Source organism: Bombus vosnesenskii, unplaced genomic scaffold (assembly GCF_011952255.1).
Source record: "Bombus vosnesenskii isolate JDL3184/JDL3185 unplaced genomic scaffold, Bvos_JDL3184-5_v1.1 scf7180000013295, whole genome shotgun sequence".
Lineage (NCBI taxonomy): Eukaryota > Metazoa > Arthropoda > Insecta > Hymenoptera > Apidae > Bombus > Bombus vosnesenskii.
Genome location: NW_022882946.1, coordinates 4,868,643 through 4,889,324, shown reverse-complemented (window position 1 = coordinate 4,889,324; position 20,682 = coordinate 4,868,643). Strand labels below are relative to the sequence as shown.

Sequence of the window (20,682 nt, the reverse complement as noted above, 5' to 3'; positions counted from 1 at the left end):
AACATCCTACTTTACGTAGCATTCTATTTCGTGAAAAACGTACAAGAGAAAAGAAGAAGATACTTGCCGAGCCAGAAGCCACAAACTAACCCATCCTGATCATCCACCTACCTGTTCGCGTTTCACGTCGAACATCCAGAGCGTACCTCAAGACGCAATCGTATATTCTGGAAAGAACTTTCTTTCTCCATAGTAAGACAATATCGAGGAACGATAGAAAAGAAAGACAAAGAAGGAGAAGAATGAAAGAAGGAAGAGAGACAGAGAGAGAAACGGACAAAAGCGTAACGCATCGCAAGCATCTACGAATGCTGGATGCGTGCAGCGGCCGCGCACCGTACGTCCTCCCTTTCATTCTTTGTGGCACCTGCAGCTACCCTTTCCAACCCCTACGACACGGCCGATCGGAGTAGAAGCGAGACAGTGGAAAGCTGAAGTCCGCGCGAGAAGGATCGCTATAGTTCGCGAGGGAGAGGGTTGGACGCATGCGCGCGAGGACTCGCGGGGGTTCTCCGGTACGATCAGTCGTGGCCGGCGGTGCCGGAGGCCAAAGACTTTCGCGAGGGTGGACGCGCCGCGTTTTCTGCCGGACCTCTTTCGCTCTATCTACACCTATCTGTCCCCTCCTCTCCTCTCCTCGGCGCCGATTTACGCCGCGACTGGTCTGGCCGCGCACGTATGACCCTGCACCGCCACCGCGTGCACTTTCGCGGTCGGCTGCACCACCATCAACGTCGATCACGACACCGATCGCCGTGTGATAGAGAAGTCCCTAACCATCCGTGACTTACCATCGTCGCTGATCCTCGCAGCCTCGTCGTCGCGTGTTACTTCGCGCGTACGTCGCGGTCACGGACAGAGGATCGGAGGAACGAACGCGACATCTGACTAACTACCGGTCGATCGACGCGACCGCGACCACGACCACGTTCCACCACGACCGAGCGCCGGCACCGGTGTGACGTTCGAGGACCACCGGCTAAGTGCTCGTCGTTTAAGTTGCCTTCGACAAGGTTGACCAAGAGGTCCAAGAACGGAACAGGATCCGAACGATGCTGGCCAGCTGCCTAATTTTTGTTGGTAAGTGTCCTGCGATTTCGAGTCTATTTCCGCGTGTGTCACGCTGTCCGTTAACTTTGCGAGTTGACCTTGTCGGTCGTTGAGTGAAGTTTCATAGATCTCGCATGGATCCGATTCGTGAAAAAAGCGCGATAGAGCCGTGTTCGACAGTCACTGATATACTCGTGCACGTTACGCATTCGGATACATCGTTTCGTTACGTGTCAGACGATGATCGATAGAAGTCTGCCAGGTGCTTTCAGAAATTTTCACAAAACGCCGTTTCCATTTTTCCCCAAATTTTTTTTTTTCTACCTTCCTTTTTCAACGTGGATGTGCTGATACGAGGGATGAAAGGACGAACTGATTTCACGGGTATCTCTGACGGAATTCGTCGGCGCGTAAAATTACCGCGAAAAAAAGAGGCGCGGAAGCATCGACGATAGTTCCGGGATTTTCGCAGTGCTATTTCGGGAAAAACCAGCTGCTTCCACCGTCCAGGAAACAATCGTACGTTCGTCGTGTACGGACGCGAGTGCGTCTACCCTCTTTCTAAAAGTTTCGCTCGGCAACGCGTATTGGAAACGAGATAACGACCGAGCACGTGACACCCGTGTAAATCTAATTTGTGAAATAGAGGCGGCGAATCTGCGCATCCTATCGAGCCGTCGAATCAAAGGACCACGTTCTATGCGGCGTAACTTGTGTGCATGAATGCATCTCGGACATCAGTGAGTGAGTCATGTGTGAAAACGTTTCGTACGGTATGTCTGTTAGGGACGTGTTCCTTTATTCCAACTATCACGTACGTGAATTCTGAAAAATCGGCCTTCGACGAATGATTTCTCATTTTTTGCGATTTTCTGTGTACGCATACTTTTCTAATAAAAAGAGTCTTTTCGTTTAAAAGCTCCGAGTTTGATCCAATTGATAAGTACGTGCGCGGATTCGCGAATACAATTGGGGATTTAAAAACGTGAAAATACATGCAATGAATACGAGAAATATCTTTGGTTAGATTCTGCATTTCCTATTACAGTAAGAAATTTCCCACAGGTGATAGAAAATTTAACGCATACTCGAAGAAACTTCTGAACTGCTTCAACATTAAGCGTTGGATGAACTAAATCTGGAGTTGAATGTTTCTTCGTAACGTATTCTCTAGACAACGTCTAGATCGTCTTCTATATGTTACCTAACCGTATGAAAATACTGAAACGCGTTTTTGTATTTCGAGTATCTCGATGGTTCGTAGTAGGAAAATCTCGTTGAACACATACACGTTTGTAATTCATATTGGCGACATTCGCCGATATAATATGACACGTATACGTGTCTACAGTACTTGAAAGATAAATTGTTTGTATAATTAAAAACACTTAGCGTGGAGACAATTCGAATTGAATCGAAGTGACGAAAGAAATACCGTTTGCTCTAACCGCAATTCTAACAAGTGCCTACTTTACGGAATGTTATCGCCCTACACATCTAAATTTATTTATCGTACGAATCATCCTAGCAGATAACCTTCTAAAGAAATACTTCTTCAATTTTCCCCATTTTTCTCATTCGAAGTTTGCTTGAGCTGAAATAGGAATTTCTAACAAAAACGTGACCCATTATAAAATTATCATATCCAAACTAGTGGAATCACGATATTATTCCTCGAGTATCCTCCAAAATACAGAGTTCGGATCAGCACGGCTACCAAATTTAACTTTCTCTTCTAGCTTTCCACGAAATATTTTCTTGTCTCATTTCTAAACGTAAAATATTCTACCTTTATCTCACTACCGAATGTCTCTGTTTTTCGTTTTACGAATAAAATATTTCATTTTATTTTTACATTAGAACTTTCATGCCGCTGTGAACTTTTATTTCTCTGTTTAGCCTTTGGCTCGCGTTGAATAATCTTCGTAATCGTAAAACGTATCAAATAGCAAAATACATCGCTGGTCGAATACGAATACCATCAACTATAGAAATGAACGACTTTCACTCGCTCGTTAAATTTTGTTGGACGACGGTCGCGTTCGTTCGAGAGAAAACCGATGTTCGAGTACATATATTATGACCGCGTTAAAGGAACAATAATCGTACGGAGGACTCGAACGAGGCTCTATTTAAATTCGAATCGAAAAATCACGGGCATAATCGTGGCCCGGTTAACGAACTGCGTCTTCCCGGCTTTTTCTTTTAGATATAAAAATTCTCGATCAACCGGTGCCGCGTTCGTTCGTTCGTGGAATATATCTCGTGGAAATTTCCCCGTGAAAAAGTCTCGTTAGAGAGAATCTCTCGTCGCCAGCAAAAAGGAAAAACTGTAATTTCATTCCGAAGAACGTGCGCCACGCTACCAGGCCCATGTTTTCATTTCAAAATTTTCCAGTGAAAAACGCGAAAGAGGATCTAACACATATTTTTCGGATGCGAATGATATACTTCTCTAGAGAAATTATACTATTCGAAAGGAAGAACTTCTATTTAGCACGGAAATCTTCCGTTCGTTTTCTTTTTAACGATAGGAAGCACGCGTAAACGATATTTTATTAGAAACCTTCAAAATTTAATCACAATTAACTCGATCGTAATGAAAAAATTCACTAACCTACTTTCAATCGCTAAACAGTCGAGTGGTTAATAATTATTACTAACGAAATCAGATATCAATAATTATCAGTGATTAAATGAATGCTTCAAATATCGTTAATAATTTCCATTGCTTCGAACGATTATCGAAAAACGAATTCTCTAACCGGTCAAAATTCTGTACCAACATTTTTCCAAATCCTTAGCTTCCGCGTTTAATAATTTTTCGCCCAGTGATACGCGCGTGTACGTATGCTCGAACCGAGAAACAACGATTACTTTACAAAACGACGAAAAACAGAGGATATCAAAATTGAATAGCCATCGTCATGGAAAATGCTGCGTAGGTGAAAATCTATTCTATCGTAACTTTCATTCTGTCTCTCGACGATATCCATTATTACGCTGGGTAACAAGCGAACCGGGAAAAGTAAAAAGAAAAAGAAAAAAAGGGAGAAAAGAGGAAAGAAAAATCAGAAAAAAAACGCGGGAATCGAAGGGAAACAAACAGTCGACGCGACTGATACGGACGATTGGCTTTCGCGACGACGTTCACAAAGAGCTACATCGTCTTATTTGCGTTCGTAAGAACAATACGTTTGTCCGGACGAGGATGAGACGACATCGCTCAGACAATGAAGAATGTCGATAATGATCACGACGCATCTTAAGACCTCTCTCGTTAACGTTCTACTGGCTCTTTCGTTTCTTGCAGGAAGCTCTCTGTACTTTTCCTGAAGGAGCTCGCCACCCGGTCAACTCTCTACCATCGTCCCATCCCTCGCTACCACCCTACCAGTCGCTGTCCTCTCCTTATCCGTTTCGCACTAATTGCGGACAATTCCAGACTTTAAATCTCTCGAATCTCGAAAGCCTTTAATCTCGACGGCCGAGCCTTAACGACGTCGCCGTGTTTCGTAGAGCGACAGTTTGAAATTTAAGCGCTCGAGGAGGCGGAACAGACACCCTTAATAAGGTTCCTCCATCGTCTCGTCCTTCCTCTGCCTACTAACCTTCTCCTCTCTTTCACTCTCCACGATATATATGTCTCCCTCTGTCTGGCTGTCCATCTCCGTCTCACTTTCTCATACGCTCTGCAGCTCCTCTTTCTTCGTCGTTCACCTGACCTCACCTACACCGTGCGCCCGATAGCACACAGGCGAGAACGTTAATGGAATATTTTAATGGCTAAGCAAACCTTTAATCAACCTTTGTTCACCGGTAGTGCATTGTGCGAAATTAGGGATAAGCAGATAAGGTGTTAGCGGTGTCTTATGGCGGGCGCCAGGCAATGGTGGAGTATGGATATGATCCTAGTCAGCCTGATGGCTGCTTTACGGATATTCTTGGCGTTACGACTTCAACCAATAATACGTACGTAATTGCTGTGTATAAAGCGGTAGCGTAATGGTATAACAATGGGACGCAATAGAATCGAATGGTACAGTAACGAGCGAGATAACATTCGTAGGATACATTTGCGTGTAACATACAAATCACACGATATAGTAGACGAAATAGAGATATCGTGGAGAACAATATTAAGATCTTTGTTTGCGCTATCAAGAGCTTCGTCATCTTCGTATGAAAATATGTCACTGGAGTTTGGAGAAATGGAACATTCGAAAAACGTATTGCATCAAACGATTGGTCTTTGTGTAACGTTTAATTCGAAAACTCGTGATAATCGCGTGATAATCGCGGTAGTTCCAAAGAAAATACCTTGTAACTCGATGAATGGCTCGCTTCGAATATTATACGACATCATTAACGCGATAAATGATTAATAAACGTAAAAATAGCATGATTACAAGGGAGGCGTTTTTACGCGAAAACTAGGGATCTACTTTCAATAAATTTGATCTCTTTTGCGGTTATATGGTCATTAACGTTCGTACAAATAGGAAAAGAAAAACAGCGAGGGATTCCACTGATAAGAAATCGTACTATTTGTTAGCGCTTTCACATCGAAGTAACTTCCACGTTTCTTAACGATTTCTTTACACGCTTCAAGCAATTTTTCAAAGTTGTTGTTCGAATTTTAAACGATGCTTATTTAACGATTTGCCAGCTTTGTCCACAGCTTTTCACTGGAATTACAATAGAAACATCGTACAGCTAACCATTCCGTTATTCGCAACAGTTTCAAGTTCCTCTACTCGTTTCAAACTTTTGACGCGACTTTGATCAGATCGAGAGAATGTAGTAAATCTACGTCAAAGTTGAAAATCTATATCTTCTGTCTATCCGTAGCGTAAAATAAAGTTGCCAGCAAGCGTCTGTAGCATGTTCGAGCTAATCTCGAGTTCCACTGGATGGATTTCCATGCGATTTTCACCATTTTAAGCAGCATATCTCGAGTAGGATTTAAGCACGTGAAACATTAACCTATGACAGAAGAAACCACGAGACAGTAGGAAATATAAAGAGACAGTTTCACGGATATTCGCAACGCAACAGCGACCTTCTTCGCTGCGATCGTATTTTCTTTAAAATCGCTAGCATAATATAGCGAGGCAATATGATTTCTCCTTCGAACAATGTCTTTCTCTTTCCGGAATGCGGCATGTCAAAAGCAACCTCACGACTTCGCTGTGTAACGATCGATGTTGTTTCACGGACTGTGGGACAACGTTTACCGATCCAATAGAAATTCACAAAATCGTCAGCCATGTTATTAAAAAATATAAAAAATATAAAATCGATAGCAAAGACTGGCTGTATCAGCTACTACTTCTGATAAATAATCCTCCGTATATCAATGTATCTAGAACTATCAAAGTGGTAGTTTCATTTGTTTTACACATGTTTCATCTTCTTATGATACGTCAAGAGACCATCGACATTCGCATGAGAATTTTTAACGTAAATATAACATTTTCTAATTAATTTTATCGAATTATAGTAACGGAGAAAATGAAAACGATGATGTAGAAGAACGTTGATTTTTTAGAAATAAAAATACTTAGCTTCGATACTAGGATTACCAGACTGATTTAAACGACCGGTTCGTAACTTTTCATAGAAATTTTGCAAGTTTACGACGATGTGCTTATTTTTAGGAAAAAGCGATTTTTTATTGTTGTACATGGATATGCTTCTTCCTTTACATTATATGTTCCTCCATGTATCTTTCATTTTGATCTCTTCGATATTTTTATACATCACTTAGTTTTAGCATTAAGGTATATTATCCGTAACTTGTATCTTCTAAATTGCCGCATCGTTGAGTAAGATACATCTGTGTTACTTGAATTAAGCGATAGGTCAAATGCGATCTTTATCACGATTACGCGTATGTATCGTAGAGAGGTAGGTACACGTACTTAAAACACGTAAGCATCGAAATGACCTAAAGTAAGTGGGCGTCACGCGAAAGGCAACGTTTCCTCGGAAATGGCAAAATGGCAGGTCAGAAGCCGAGCTGACGCGCGAATCGATGCGAAACTAAATTCGAAATGTTCATCGACAACGCTGGGTAAAAGTTACTTCTGCAAAGCGCGAGAAGTTACCGATTCGGAACGAAACTCTGAAACTGTTCTCCCTATGGCTGTCTATGCCAGCAATAGCAGCCGAGAACGCAAAAATGCTCGTTTCCAAATATGATATAATTATAACGAAATCGCGTAATTAAAGTTTCGAAGCGTGTGCCACCTCTCTTCCTCTATTCCTGTCTCTATCCTATTCTCGTCGGCTCGGTTTATTTTTCCAGCGGAATAACTCCACGGTAAAAAGAACGAACGAACGAACGAATGAACGAACGAACGAACGAACGAACGAGAAGTATCGATCGAACTTTATCGCGAGACGTCAAGCGGGAAGGTTGTTGTCGAAAAACAAAGCGACCGGATCCGGTGAACGCAAATAGCTTAATACTCTGTCTCGAAAATAAAAACGGGGAAACAGCAGGACGCGGCTCTGCGAGTGCTGTCAGTCACTGTGAAAATTATCGCTCAAGTATACCGGCGGTTTGTACACGGATCCCTAGACAGTCTGAAGGGTTGCGCTCTCGCAGAGATGGCAGAGCCAACGACGAGTACGAGACATACGGATAAGGTATATGCTCTGTCACTTTCCTTCTCTCTCTCTCTCTCCCTCTCTATCTATCTATCTCTCTCTCTATCACTATCTCTATGTCTATCTATCTCTCCTCCTCTTACCTTCTCTCCTTCTCTTACTCTCTCATCTATGCTTAATCCTTCTCTTCCTCTCTGGTTACATTCCACGTTCTCCGATTATGTGGATAATACGAGACAACGTGACGGGCCTATACATACAACCAGATAGGCACACCCTGGGCTGGTTGAATAACTTATTCGTTATGAATATAGACTCCAGGAAACTGATTCGTAGCACCGCGTTTACACTCTAAACTACCACTTACGCTTGCGAGCACCCTCGTCACCGGACGGAAGGGACATCTCACGCTGCAATCGTGTTGCTAACTTTCGCGCTTATCGTACCCACGTTTCGTGGCCGTTCCTGACGTTTTTCGTATTCTTGCTCCGCTGAAATTTTTTTTAGCTGCAGACAGTTGACATGGGAAGGTTTTTGTCGTTTATCATGCAGAAGGTTGTTGGCAGAGAACAATCGGAGAGGCAAGCTGAGAATTTATTCGCAGTAAGGAAATTTTGTTTACTCGTGGTAATGGACGAATGTCAGGTATAATTAAATCTCGCCCGGTCAATACGGTGGATGAAATAACAAATCATAGTTTAAATTCATTGACTTTCTTTACAAGAACGACTCTGTATCTGTTATGTTTCTTTTCTCCTAAACTTGAATCTCCTTGCACAACGATTCAGTAGTTGTGAATAACGAGCGACGATTGGCTTCCTTCTTGTAATATTGAAAGTATACTTGTAAAGTATACTCGAGTTCCTTCTTGCAAATGAAAGTATACTTGTAAAATTTCATTCGTTTCGTTATCAAGCTCGTTCCAATTACGCAACAGAATCTATCGACAATTTGTAATTTGCGAGTTGAAAAATATCATTAAAAAAGGACTATCGTTTATTATCGTAATTCGAACGAATGTTTTATAAGCAACATCAGAATTATTCTCTGATATTGCTTACAAGAAAAGTATCTCCTCTACCGATTCTACGAAATTATTCGAAACTTTTACAAAGGTGTTATATTCTGTCTTTTGGCATACGTTCATGGCTGCATTCCGTAACTTTGCGCGAGTGTAACAATGAGAAATAAACGTAACGTTTTATTAATTCCGTTTCCTGGCCAACCATCCGACATTTTTGTTTCAATATTAATCGTGCAGGAAACACGTAATGAGAATACAAAGTAGAAGTTGCAAACGTTATTGCACTCTCGCACGGAAACATAGGTACCATTGTACAATGTTATTTATATTTTCTTCCCTTGTTATCCTAGAAACCATGCAATCATCGTATTCCTTTGTGGAATAGCAAAAATAGAGTGCTAGTAGCGTGCTTTTCAGTTAGACGTTCGTGAATCGAATTACAGCCGGTGCTTCCGTCCAAATTCAATTCAACATATCCCTGCTGTTTAGCGAGAGCATATTCAATTTAATTCGATCCATATTATCGTCCGGAACTCTTTCTCGATTCTCGCTGAATGTTTCACTCCTTTCTAGTTGATCGTGCTATTTTCGATAATACTTCCTCGCCGTTTCTTCTTATCGCGTTAAGAAGTTAAAGATACACTGGTAATCTTATGACATTTTTTGCTATTCAATTTCAATAAGCACGAAACGAAATGAGTTGTAAGATACCGTAGAAGAATCTTAAATCACCTACTAAACTGAAATGTTCTTTCTTATGAATTATGTAAAAATGCTCGATGGTATCTAAATCTTGTTAAGTTTCAAGTGTCTCGTTGAAGAGTTGAATTGGCAATTTCATCTATCTTCCTGTTGTTTATTTATTCCATTTTAAAAAAAAAAAAGAGATACTCGTAAGAAACCCAGGAAATACATTTTTCGAATTGTTTTATCGTTGATCGTTAATGGCCAAGTTACAAGGTACATGACCGTACCTTGAAAAATAAGGCGACGTCTATAACTACCACTAGAACATTTAACCTTGGCTCATTAAATATGTATTAAGATGCAGCACGTTGCAAATATTCTTTGGAACTTGTTAAGAAGCTTGTCAGTATCAAAAACTTTCTTGATTTCCAAGTATCAGTTTAATATATACATATGCATATAAATCCCACTTTATTGTACTTGCACTTCTCTTACTACGCTACTGCACTTCACTTGCATTTCTCCTAAAATTTCCTTAGAACTTTCTGTTTCTTATCATTTTATCTCTTTTATTACTCTCTTCGTCGTGCGGAATTCTTTACTACTTTCTACTACGCAGTTCTTTTTTTTTTTTTAATTCATCCCTTCTTTTCGCTTAACCGGATAAAGGAATTTTCAATTGAAATACATAAGTATCTACTTTTCCTATCGAGCACAATATTCATCCAGGTTGAGTATCGTCCTTTTTTCCATCGTTCATTCCAACAGTTGTTTCTTGAATTTCCTTCTCCCCGTTTCCGATATCGTCGCGAACGAGAAACTTTTACGTTCGCCATTGCGAGTCATAATATCTTCTTTCGCTGCCCCTTTCCGTGTCTAATTTTATTCCTTCCACGTCATTCGTTTCCTTCAATCTCGCAAAGCACGTTTCAATTTTGCTCGCATCGTTGAAAAAATATAGAACGGATATGCATAACTGTTTGTCTATGGTCCCAGTAAGGTAGAAAAAGAACATCGTCGAGGCAAATGAGATTTTCAAACGCATCGCGACGTACGAAACTCAACCACGATAGATGTTTTTATTCTTATGCCATCGGTCGATGCCTCTTTTTCGTTTCCATCGCTTTCGCTTCGAAAGCGTCTAAACAATCTCCCGTCTTTTATATGTTCGTAAACATTGCACATTTATAGAAATTATATAGCCTTCTATTTCCATTATATCTTTTATTCTCTTAGTATTTTCGGTTCGTATTTTTTTGTCAATGTACATATTTTTTCTCATTTATTGAATGTTACGTTATGTCGAAGGTAATGCATACATTGCGTGGAATTTAATTCTACGAAGTATCTAACATACAGTTTTTTGTTATAATATTTAATAGGCGAAGCAATTTTCTGACAACTTTTTTTAACTGTTTTCGTAAAAACATGTATTTGCGTAAATATCTACAGTCCGTGACAATTTGTGTCCGCGATGATTCCATGATAATTTTTGTTGACAAATATTTTCCAGTTTAAAGAAGTTCATCTCACTGAGGAATAATAATATTCGCTTTTCTACGAAGTGTTGTTTGATGATCCCGCGTTGCTCAAATTACTGTTTGTTTTTGACGTTACATTTTTACGTAAAAAGTAATATTCGATAATTATAAATATAGGTGAAAAGAAACTTCACTATTGGTGCACGTATTTACTTACATTTATTCTACTAATAAGATACAGTTTTTGAAGTAGAAAACAACGTAATTCAAGAGCTACGCTCACGCAATGAGTTTCTAACCCGAATTACACATGGGAACAGACATTGATACCAATTAGTATTAAAGTACTGTTTTAAAGTACTTGTTACGAAGTATGTTAAACGTATGGGTCAGAGAATTCTTCGATCTCTAAGGATATAAGTTTTGAAGTTTATTCAGTGAATAACGTGTTTAAATTATTTATTAATAAATGGCAAATCAAATATTCTACAAACTCATATGCGCTTTGTTTCGATAAAACTAAGAAGTTAATTAAATAAAAAAAATTGCAGTTGAAAAGATACATATGGCTTTTTCATTCCCGGTCATCGTACTTTCGTAATCATACCAACGTGCCAATTTGCATCCACTCGATCATTGTATTTATGCAAATCAAATTCAACTACCTTTAATAATCGATAATCAAACATGCAAATGAACTACTAACTAACATCATAATGCAACTATTCTCCGCTACGATAAAATATATTTATTCCTACAATACTCACACTGTTGCGAGAAAAATCTGGGAAAATCATGCGTGTATTGATCAAGAACAATCGAACAAAATTAGTCTCTTTTAATGGATTACCGTAATCACCGATGTAACCCAAATTTTCTGTCAACAAAATTTTTCAGATATTGAAATAATTAATATTCCCATGTTAATTGTGGTCAGCCTATTGTATAATAATTACTACAAGTAAGCTAATACAAATTTATCGTTAGCGATCGTGAAAATGTAAAGCCATAAATCAAGTTCGAAGACTAGTTTTATTCCTCCTCATTTTGGTGTTTTTCACGTTACAAGAATGAAAAGCGATTTAAACACGTTAGAACTGAATCTATGACTGTCACCTCTGATCCTGGTTGATCATGGGAAGAAAGGTCCGCGTCTTAGCTATTTTCCTTAGCGAACAAAGTTAGCCGCACCCGGGCATTTACAATTGAAATTACTTCGTTCCTCGTCTCTGGATTATTACTTTAAAGTCTGCCCACGGATACCCGCGCTGTTCTTTTCCCGTGTTCTTGATGGTTCCGGCTGGTTGCCGGGAAATGCTACGCCCTGGGGTCACGTCGCGTCATATCACGTCATCATGAAATTCTTCCCTTTCTTCGTGAATATAACAAATTTGATTTTTCCTTTTTTTCTTGCCGTATTTTCTTTGTATTCTTTTTTCTTACCTTTCTGTTACCTAATGTAAAAATGTGAGCAAAGGCGTCAAGGTTAACCCAAATTCCAACGTTGCCTATTCCTACTTCATATTATCGCACGTTTTATTAAGCTGAAGTATTTCAAAAAAAAGATTTAAGAAATGTGGTAAAACGTTGAAGGAATTTGAAGCTCAAATAAGATACCTCTTTAATTATGAAAGAGGAATATTTTCAAATTTTTTCTATCGAACATTAGACTTTTATACCACAAATTTTCTGTGTCGTCTACAGTACTTTTGATCGAAATACCTGCTGTAAAGATTAAACAAGAAAAGATAAACAGATAAGAATAGACGACGTTTGCTTCAATAATTTTTTAATACTGCGCGAGGTTTCTACTTGGACATTAGGTTAAAAGGTCTTTTTTTCGTTTTTCTCTCCACATTTTCCTAATAGTCTACTTCAGTAAATTATCTTCGTTGTGTATTTAAGATCCCTGGATCGCGCTACACAGGTATCTACGATTCAAAACTTCGGACGAAGATTCTTTACAGTAAGAATCTTCCTCTCTAACTTCCAAAAGAGCTTCCTCGCAATTTTTCCTACACGAGTAGCCGTTCAGGGAAAGTTTCACACCGGTAGATAGCCGTAAAAGATTAAACTTTCGTTTGAAGCGATTAAGATTGCGAATACTTATTCTCCTTCATTGGAATCATTATTAAAGCCCGCAAGAGTCTCGCCAATGAAACAGCAAACATCATAAACTTGCAAAAATAAGACGAACAATAAAACAAAGATAGGTGGCTATAAATCTGGAGCCATATGCAGGCGTCTTTAAATCCTTGGAACGCGTTAAGTTATTTAACTTAACCTAACGTGTATACGTCCCAACGTATAACTAATATGATTGCTGGCGATGCCAACCGGTTACTTCAACCGTAAAAATACAACAACAATTAATGAAAGATACTAATTAAAAAGAAAGAAAAAAGGAAGATATAACCAATCTCTAAGAGATGATGGAAACTGTCGGAATAAACCCCAAAGGGGATTGGTAAGATCCAATGATCTTCGAACCCATTAATCAGCAACTTTGCGACAGTAGCAAAGATACAAGAACGAACGAAGGTAAAAGAAATAGAGGAAGGGAGAAGAGAGTTGAAATTCTCGCTGGGTCTAAGCATTGTGCCGGTAAATTAAGTCGTCACCAGGGTTAGAGGCGTCACAGTTTTACGCGCGATAAAACGACGAAAGGAGAGCCAATTTCCTGATCGACCATGGGTGAAACATCGAAGCTTGGCTGGCGCTGCCGCCCTCGTGTTGCGCCGCCTTGGAACGTGCTCCTTCGTCTCCCCCCGATTCAACCCCCGATCCAACCCTCTTTAAACTCTCAACCGTAACACGCACGCCAGTTGGTTCGTCGAGTGGTCGGCCGGACCCGTTTATTTTCATTCGCCGGGATTGCTTTTCATCGACGCTCGGTGAACACGACAAAAGCTTCTTTCTCTCTTTCTCCTGTTACGGAAAAAGAGGATATACACAGGCGAGTGCAAGTACACACGGACTGCACCCCCGTGACACGCGTGGGGGTACTTCACCACGGGCTCTCGTTTTTCAATGGAGCTCCTTGGCAACGTTCTCGAACTTGTATCGTCGACCATCGTGTAATATCGTCGTCCTTGACTGAGCCAACGAATCGCACAGCTAATTTGCACGGTAATGAGCTCATTATTCCGGCCACTTTACCGGCTCCAGGACACTAAAAGATAATTTAAACGGCGACCCGTAATCGTATCAACCGGGTCAAACCTTTGAGAAGCAGAGTTCGGCTGCCCGCGACTCTCTTCGAGGAAGGAAATTGCACCAAACGCGAGTCTCCTGTCGTTTTCCTACCCGGTGTTCATGGCGACAAGAGACGGTATTATTTAGGTTGGTAGGGATTAGGTTAGGTTCGCGCGAATGATAGGTTAATTGAAAAATTGTACAACATAGCTTCCAATTATTTAAACCGTACTTTACTTTTAATTTAAACCGTCTTTTACTTCGTTTCTGTTACAAGAGCTGAGTAAGAGAATTCTCGCTATTGTTAATATATCAATATGATTCTTTGTTGCAACAATGAAAAAAAGGAATTAATCGAGCGATATGCATGGACTTTAAATCCGTTTGATTAATTACAAGCGACGGTGTATGAGTTATTTGATCGAAATTCTTATTCCTTCTTCTTCTCCGGGTTCTTTTTTCTCTTGTATATCCTGTGGGAATAAGTGTTTGCTACGAGAGCTTGAGTGATTGAATTTTAAATGACAATAATCGAGTGCAATAGTACTGACACGTGTAAATTAGATTAGATGTATCCAATATATTAAATTAAAATTAAAATTAAATTCTTGTTTATGTGGTTTGTCACACATGAGACTTGATGCTACGAGACAAGAAATTGGCACGCGTATTGGCACAAGTGATAAATAAAAATACAGAATTGGTAATAAGATCCACTAGAGAATGGTAGAACGTTTCAGTAAATGACGTTACAAATAATACTTAATAACAATTTAAAAAAAAATCTTTTAACTTTTTAAATTTATTTAAATAATCGCTCACATTGCTTGAATCATCCAGAGAAAAAATACGATATCGGAATCAATACAATATTGAATTGAAGCAGAGAACACAAGAGGAGAACACGCGAGTAGGAATGCAAATAATGAATACAAAACCGATCGATCCTCCTCTTACAAACTACTTATGTCCTCGATAAAATCGCTATGGGTCGTTGAATCAACGACACGTATCAGCGACAAAAGTGTCCCGAGTGTATGGCCAATTGGTGACTCCGAGCCGTGCAAATTGCATCGCGCCTTCCGACATTACGTCTCTTCCGGTGACGGCGACGAGGGAGAGTCCTGTATAGCGCGAAAACGAAGCGTTGATTAAATTTCCAAGAATCACGCTTCAAAACTTTCAAGATTTTCGGTAGCGATCGTAAAAACATCGTTTACTTTTGACGTGTACAGCAGTAATTAAAAGCAAATTTTCGTGTTATATCTAAAATTCAAAATTTGTTCTATAATAAGTCTTGTAATTGTTAGCACGTTCATAGTTTACATTTTATTACGTAATTCTTGAAAGACCGAAAGTTACTTGAAATCAAAGAGTAATTAAGTTGGAAGCTCGTTGCCAGATATTCTTGTTATTATTTTTAAGATTATAAGGTAAAAATTGCAAAAACGACACTTGATCCCATTTTATGAACATTGTCCTTCTTACCGATAAATTTAACGAACAAAAAGAGTTCTTTATATCTTCAAAGAGAATTTCTCGTTAATCGTTGATTAATCTTCCTCTTTTTTCTCTTTCGTTATAATAATACCATTTGAAGCTTGTTCGTCGCCTCGACGTTTATTGTACATTTTCAGTTACTTGAAAATTGTGCCGAGCAAGTGAACTGTAAACGATGAGCGTTCAAGAAACGTGGAAACTGAACGCAACATATTAATAACACGAACGAAACCCGAAAAACCAATAATAAACAAACCACGAACATATCAAAATTTACATTTTACCTATGGATTAACAAGTATCGAATTTATCGTCAAAACAAACTATGCTATCCAATTATCAATTTATATGTCTTACGACACGATTTAAAAATTTCATGAGGCGCATCGCGGGAAAGTATTGGTATTTAAAATATATAGAAACGTTAAAATTTCAAGACACTGAATTACGTTACCCTTGATAAAACAAGAATATGAGAAACTTTCCATTGCTCGAAGACTAGGCTAATTAATTACTTAGTATCTTAATAGCCTAAATTCCAGATTCCGGCAGTATGTACACGCAAATGGTCAAATAAACATGAGCAGACAAGGCTAACGTTCACTTCTGACTAGAAATGTGCACGCGTGCATGTGATACTCAACGTGAATCCCAGTAGGACCATGGCGTTAGTCTAGCCACGTATCGCACGTGTGTGCACGTTACGTTACCAGCTACTAAATTATTCCACGATAAACGTGTTTGCGTACGTTTAGTCGCGCAACGAGCGTCACGCGGGCTACTTTAATCGCACCGGCAAATAGACGTGTTCAATATCTATGCAATTCGATCGAGCGGCTTGCACGACGGTCACGTATCGGTGAATAAACGATACGCTAAACAGCTCGAACGCATTTCCACGCGTACCTGTTCTCGTTCCCCTCGATTTTCCCCTTTTTTCGTCGTTTTTTCTTGTCGCGATCGCCGATGCAGCATCGATGAAATTTTTCAGCGAGGCAAACACAGCGCCTCGGCCACCCTTTAAACACACAGGATTTGTCAGAGTTGAAAAATTCAAATGTAAACTTGAAATAGCCGGCGCGAACCGCGCTAAACGCTCGTGTTCTTTTACTCTATTGTTCTGTCATTAGCGGTGCGTTTGTGCCTTTCGCCCCTCTTCGCCACTGCACCGCATGTGCTGTACAATTGTATTTCGTCCGGTCAATTCTTTAATTCATCGTATGGGCTTTATTGGCGTCAAATGAAATTGCTGTGAATCAATGGGCAATCGATTACTCGGGAAAATGAGATTTTTCTCTTTCTTTTCTTTCTTTCTCGAGGAAAGTAGGAATTTCGAAGATATATTGGTCGGTTTGTATTGACGAGTTCTTACTCTTGCAACAAGATATTCCTTGCAACAGTTTTTTCTATTTAAGGGATAGCGAGGTCGAAAAAATGATTTAGGAATTATTAATTCAAATAATTATTAATTAAAAATTATCAGGAAAATTATTAATTAGGAAAAATTTATCAGAGCAGGTAATATACTAATAAGTAGAATTTTTGACACATTCGTTTTATAGCAAAATCAAAGTTACATTATTTTAATATATAACACAGTTGAAAAGCTAAACATTTTGATAAATTCATTAAAAATCATAAATTGATAAAAATAATTCGTATTATGACAAATAATATCTTTAAAATATTCGGGAGAGTGATATTTAATCTGTAAATCAAATAGAAAGAGAATCTTCACAACACAGAGATTGGTCGGAAGCATATTGAATTTTAAAATTGCTTCTCTATAAAAAACGAAAAACGTGACCTATCAACTTTCTTTCGTGGCTCTCAAACGCAGCTACATAATTTTTCCAATATCATACTAAGCGATTGAAAAATGCTAAGATATGTTCCATTCTATAAAGAAATTTAGCTTCACTGATTTCCATACCAATTTTACTGGAATTTTGATTTAAAAATCAGAGGTTGAAATCATCGAGAAACTCCAATATTGGAAATCATCGTTAAATGAAAAAATCCTTGTGACATAATGTACTGTAGAATAATCCATAAACTTCTAACAAAGAAAACAAATACGTATGCATATACATACATGTTATATAACCATCAAGCATTTATTGTTACGATGTTTTCAATATTTTACGCGAATGCAGAAGATTTCATACTCAGACATAAACTCAGGACATAAACTGTGTCCTGACATTACAAGATTATGTAAAATACAGTTTAAATCGCTTACTCCAATCGCTACCGCAAAATCTAAAGCAACTAAACTAAAGAAAACTATTGAATTATAATCGTTCCACCGTTAGCGCGTTGCCTGTTACGGTGGTTATCGGTGAACCACATTTTCTAGTACGATTAAAATACGACAAATTTCATGAACTGAAAAATTGTCAACAATAGAAATAACTTGAATAATATTGTCACAGAAAGGTGCACAAATACAACACGCAGAGTATCTCGCAAAAATTAAACGTTATGCAGTATATTTCAACCTATCGCGGTTCCCAAGACAAAATATATAAAATTCATAGTTAACTAACGTAATGCTAATAACCCTAAGCTCTAGCTAGAAAGAAAGAAATTCACAGGTTCGCGTTAAAATTCATTTCAATTCCATCGGTATGTAAAGATGTTCTCACTTCACCGTGGCATCGTTGTCCCAACTCTGTACTATCCTACTCACCTTAACTTAGCCTACATTCTGGCAATGCATCGAAATAAGACGAACAAGCGACGATCTGGTGCACGATGCGGCAACCTACAAAAGCCGAAGTTTCAAAGTTTCCATCGAAACAAGTGGAGGGAAGTTGATCGGCTGAAATCCCATTATCAGAAGAATGTTCGACTACGAGGCGGCGAACTACGCCGGGTTACGTGAAAATTTAATAAACACTGCGTGTACGAGAGAAGTACGACAGCTCTTGCTTAGAGCTAATACGAACTTACGAACAAGTAAGAGGCGTGTTCCGTGCAGTCTGAGACACTTCCGGAACAGCAACAGCAGCGCATCTATTCCTCTGGCGCTTGACCGGTTACACGACAAAGGCGGATTTTACGTTGGGCAGAGGATCGTGAACAACGCCATAAAAAACGAAAGATCGATGGTCTAAGTACCAAGGCGAACTGGGTCGAGCGTAGAATGGAAATTCGCGTCAAACCCCACTTTAAATTCTTATTTCTGGAAAATTAATTACGGTAGAATCTCCATATTAGATCCACGCCCGTGCTATCGCGTTTTAAAAATATTAAGGAGGAAATTTTATAAATCGAGAAATTAACAATTCTTGGGTCGGATCGTTAGTGAGCTTTTGATTTATCGTCGCAATATTAATAATAGCGTAACATCATATCGCAGCATGTACGTTGATCATTTCACTTTATCACGTTACATTATTACAACGAGAAAAAATCTCCCTGTAAAGTAATTGCTGTCCGTATTGTATTCCAACTTCTACGTCTCGATACGATACAATGAATATTTTACAGGCAATTTACATTTGTACGACTTTTATTATTGTAACTTCTATATTTTATTATCAATCATCGTTGATGTCATCATATCGTATGAAGATGGTCACATTAACAGGCTGAAAGGCTTCAGGAACACCTTTATCATTGTAGTTTCTCCATTATGTTATCGTTGATAACGTCTTATTGTATTTAGTTCATAAAGTGGGCGAAAATGGCCACATAAACAGATTGACGCTCTCCAGGAGCAACAACAGCGGCGTATTCTTCTGACGCTGAAGCGGTTACACGACAAAGGCGGATTTTATGTTAAACATTAAGTTGTGAACGAGACGATGGATACGTAAACGAAAAATCAACGACGAAATTACGAACGATCTTTGGACGTGAATTCGGTGGAGCGTAGAACGGAAATCAACGTTAAAGCTGATCGATTCTCATTCCTGGAAAATTGATTAGTTCGATTTTCCTCCTAGGAAATTGAAGTCCGCGGCGCGTCTTAATCCAGTTTAGAGAAACGCAAGGATATCTTGGAACGAACGGATAGAACGGAATGGGATAAAGACGCCCGTCGATTTTACGAATTATATCACGCGATTGCAATCGCCTTCTCGCTACCAGTCTGTATTTCTGGTTATTACGCTTTGATCGAGTTATACCGATGATAAAATTATCTATAATCAATGTAAAATTGAATGAACGTATGTGTTTCAAACTAGACAAATATTGTAAGAAAACAATGTATTCTACGATCCCAAGATCATTCAAATCTTTCTTAATGAAATAGTGTATTGTCGTTAAAATATATAAAATAATAAATAATAAAACCAAAATAACGAACCCGATAACCGTTGACTTGCAAATAGTCCTTTGACAAAGTAATTTCGTACTTACGTACGAAAGTATTATATCTCATTTAAAAAAAAAATAATATAATTCTTATTTAAAATACATGTTCATATTGATATTTTATATAAAGTACGTATATATATTTTTACGTCTATTTTAATTCAACTTCTCTATCGGCGCTCGACCAAAGATGAAACATCAGTAGTCGCAGTGTCGCACCGACATCTGACGCGTTATAAAAAAAAAAAGGAGAAAAAAGAGGTGTAAAAAATTGTTCGTGCATTAGTCCAAGATAACGTGATTACCATAAAGTTAATGGATTCGGAGAAAGATGCAGGCCACGCGGTAGTTGCTCTATTTTTCGGGTCATTTCGCGGGGCATTTTATCGAAAAAAGAAGAATCAAGGAAAAGGAAAAAAGAGAAAGAAAGGGAATATCGTCCGCGAACACGGTTACGTCCGAGCGAATAATTTCGTCGCGGAGTTTGCGCTCGTCCAGTAGTAAAACAAACGACCTCTCCACTGTTCCATTTCTGGCAATAATTCACTAAAGGCTATTGCCGTGGTTCCCTCGAATTATTTCTGAATAATTCAACCGTTTTCTCTGCAATTTAACGAATGCACCCGGTGCACGCGAACACGAATCATCACGGCCGATGATTCCTCCGCAACACACATTCGTACACCACTACGTATCTATCCTTCTTCCCGATGCTTTCAGCATGTTTGCAACGTTTTGTGCGTGGACGCGCTATTTAATGCGGCCATCCATCGCAAATGACGATATCACACCGCTGTAGTCGAC

At 39.0% G+C, this 20,682-nt stretch overlaps 1 protein-coding gene across 9 annotated transcripts in view; it reads left to right on the top strand.

Moving 5' to 3' along the window:
• The first annotated feature begins 511 nt into the window (after nt 1-511).
• Nucleotides 512-20,682, top strand: part of LOC117233140 (Down syndrome cell adhesion molecule-like protein Dscam2) — a 124,133-nt gene continuing 103,962 nt past the window's right edge. For 4 of the 9 annotated variants that reach the window (XM_033493156.1, XM_033493157.1, XM_033493155.1 and 1 more), the window contains exon 1: nt 512-1,080. In XM_033493156.1, coding sequence (XP_033349047.1) covers nt 1,053-1,080 — 28 coding nt within the window. In that variant the 5' untranslated portion in view covers nt 512-1,052. The remainder of the gene's footprint in view (nt 1,081-20,682) is intronic. The other 5 variants (XM_033493153.1, XM_033493151.1, XM_033493154.1 and 2 more) reach the window with 2 other exon arrangements.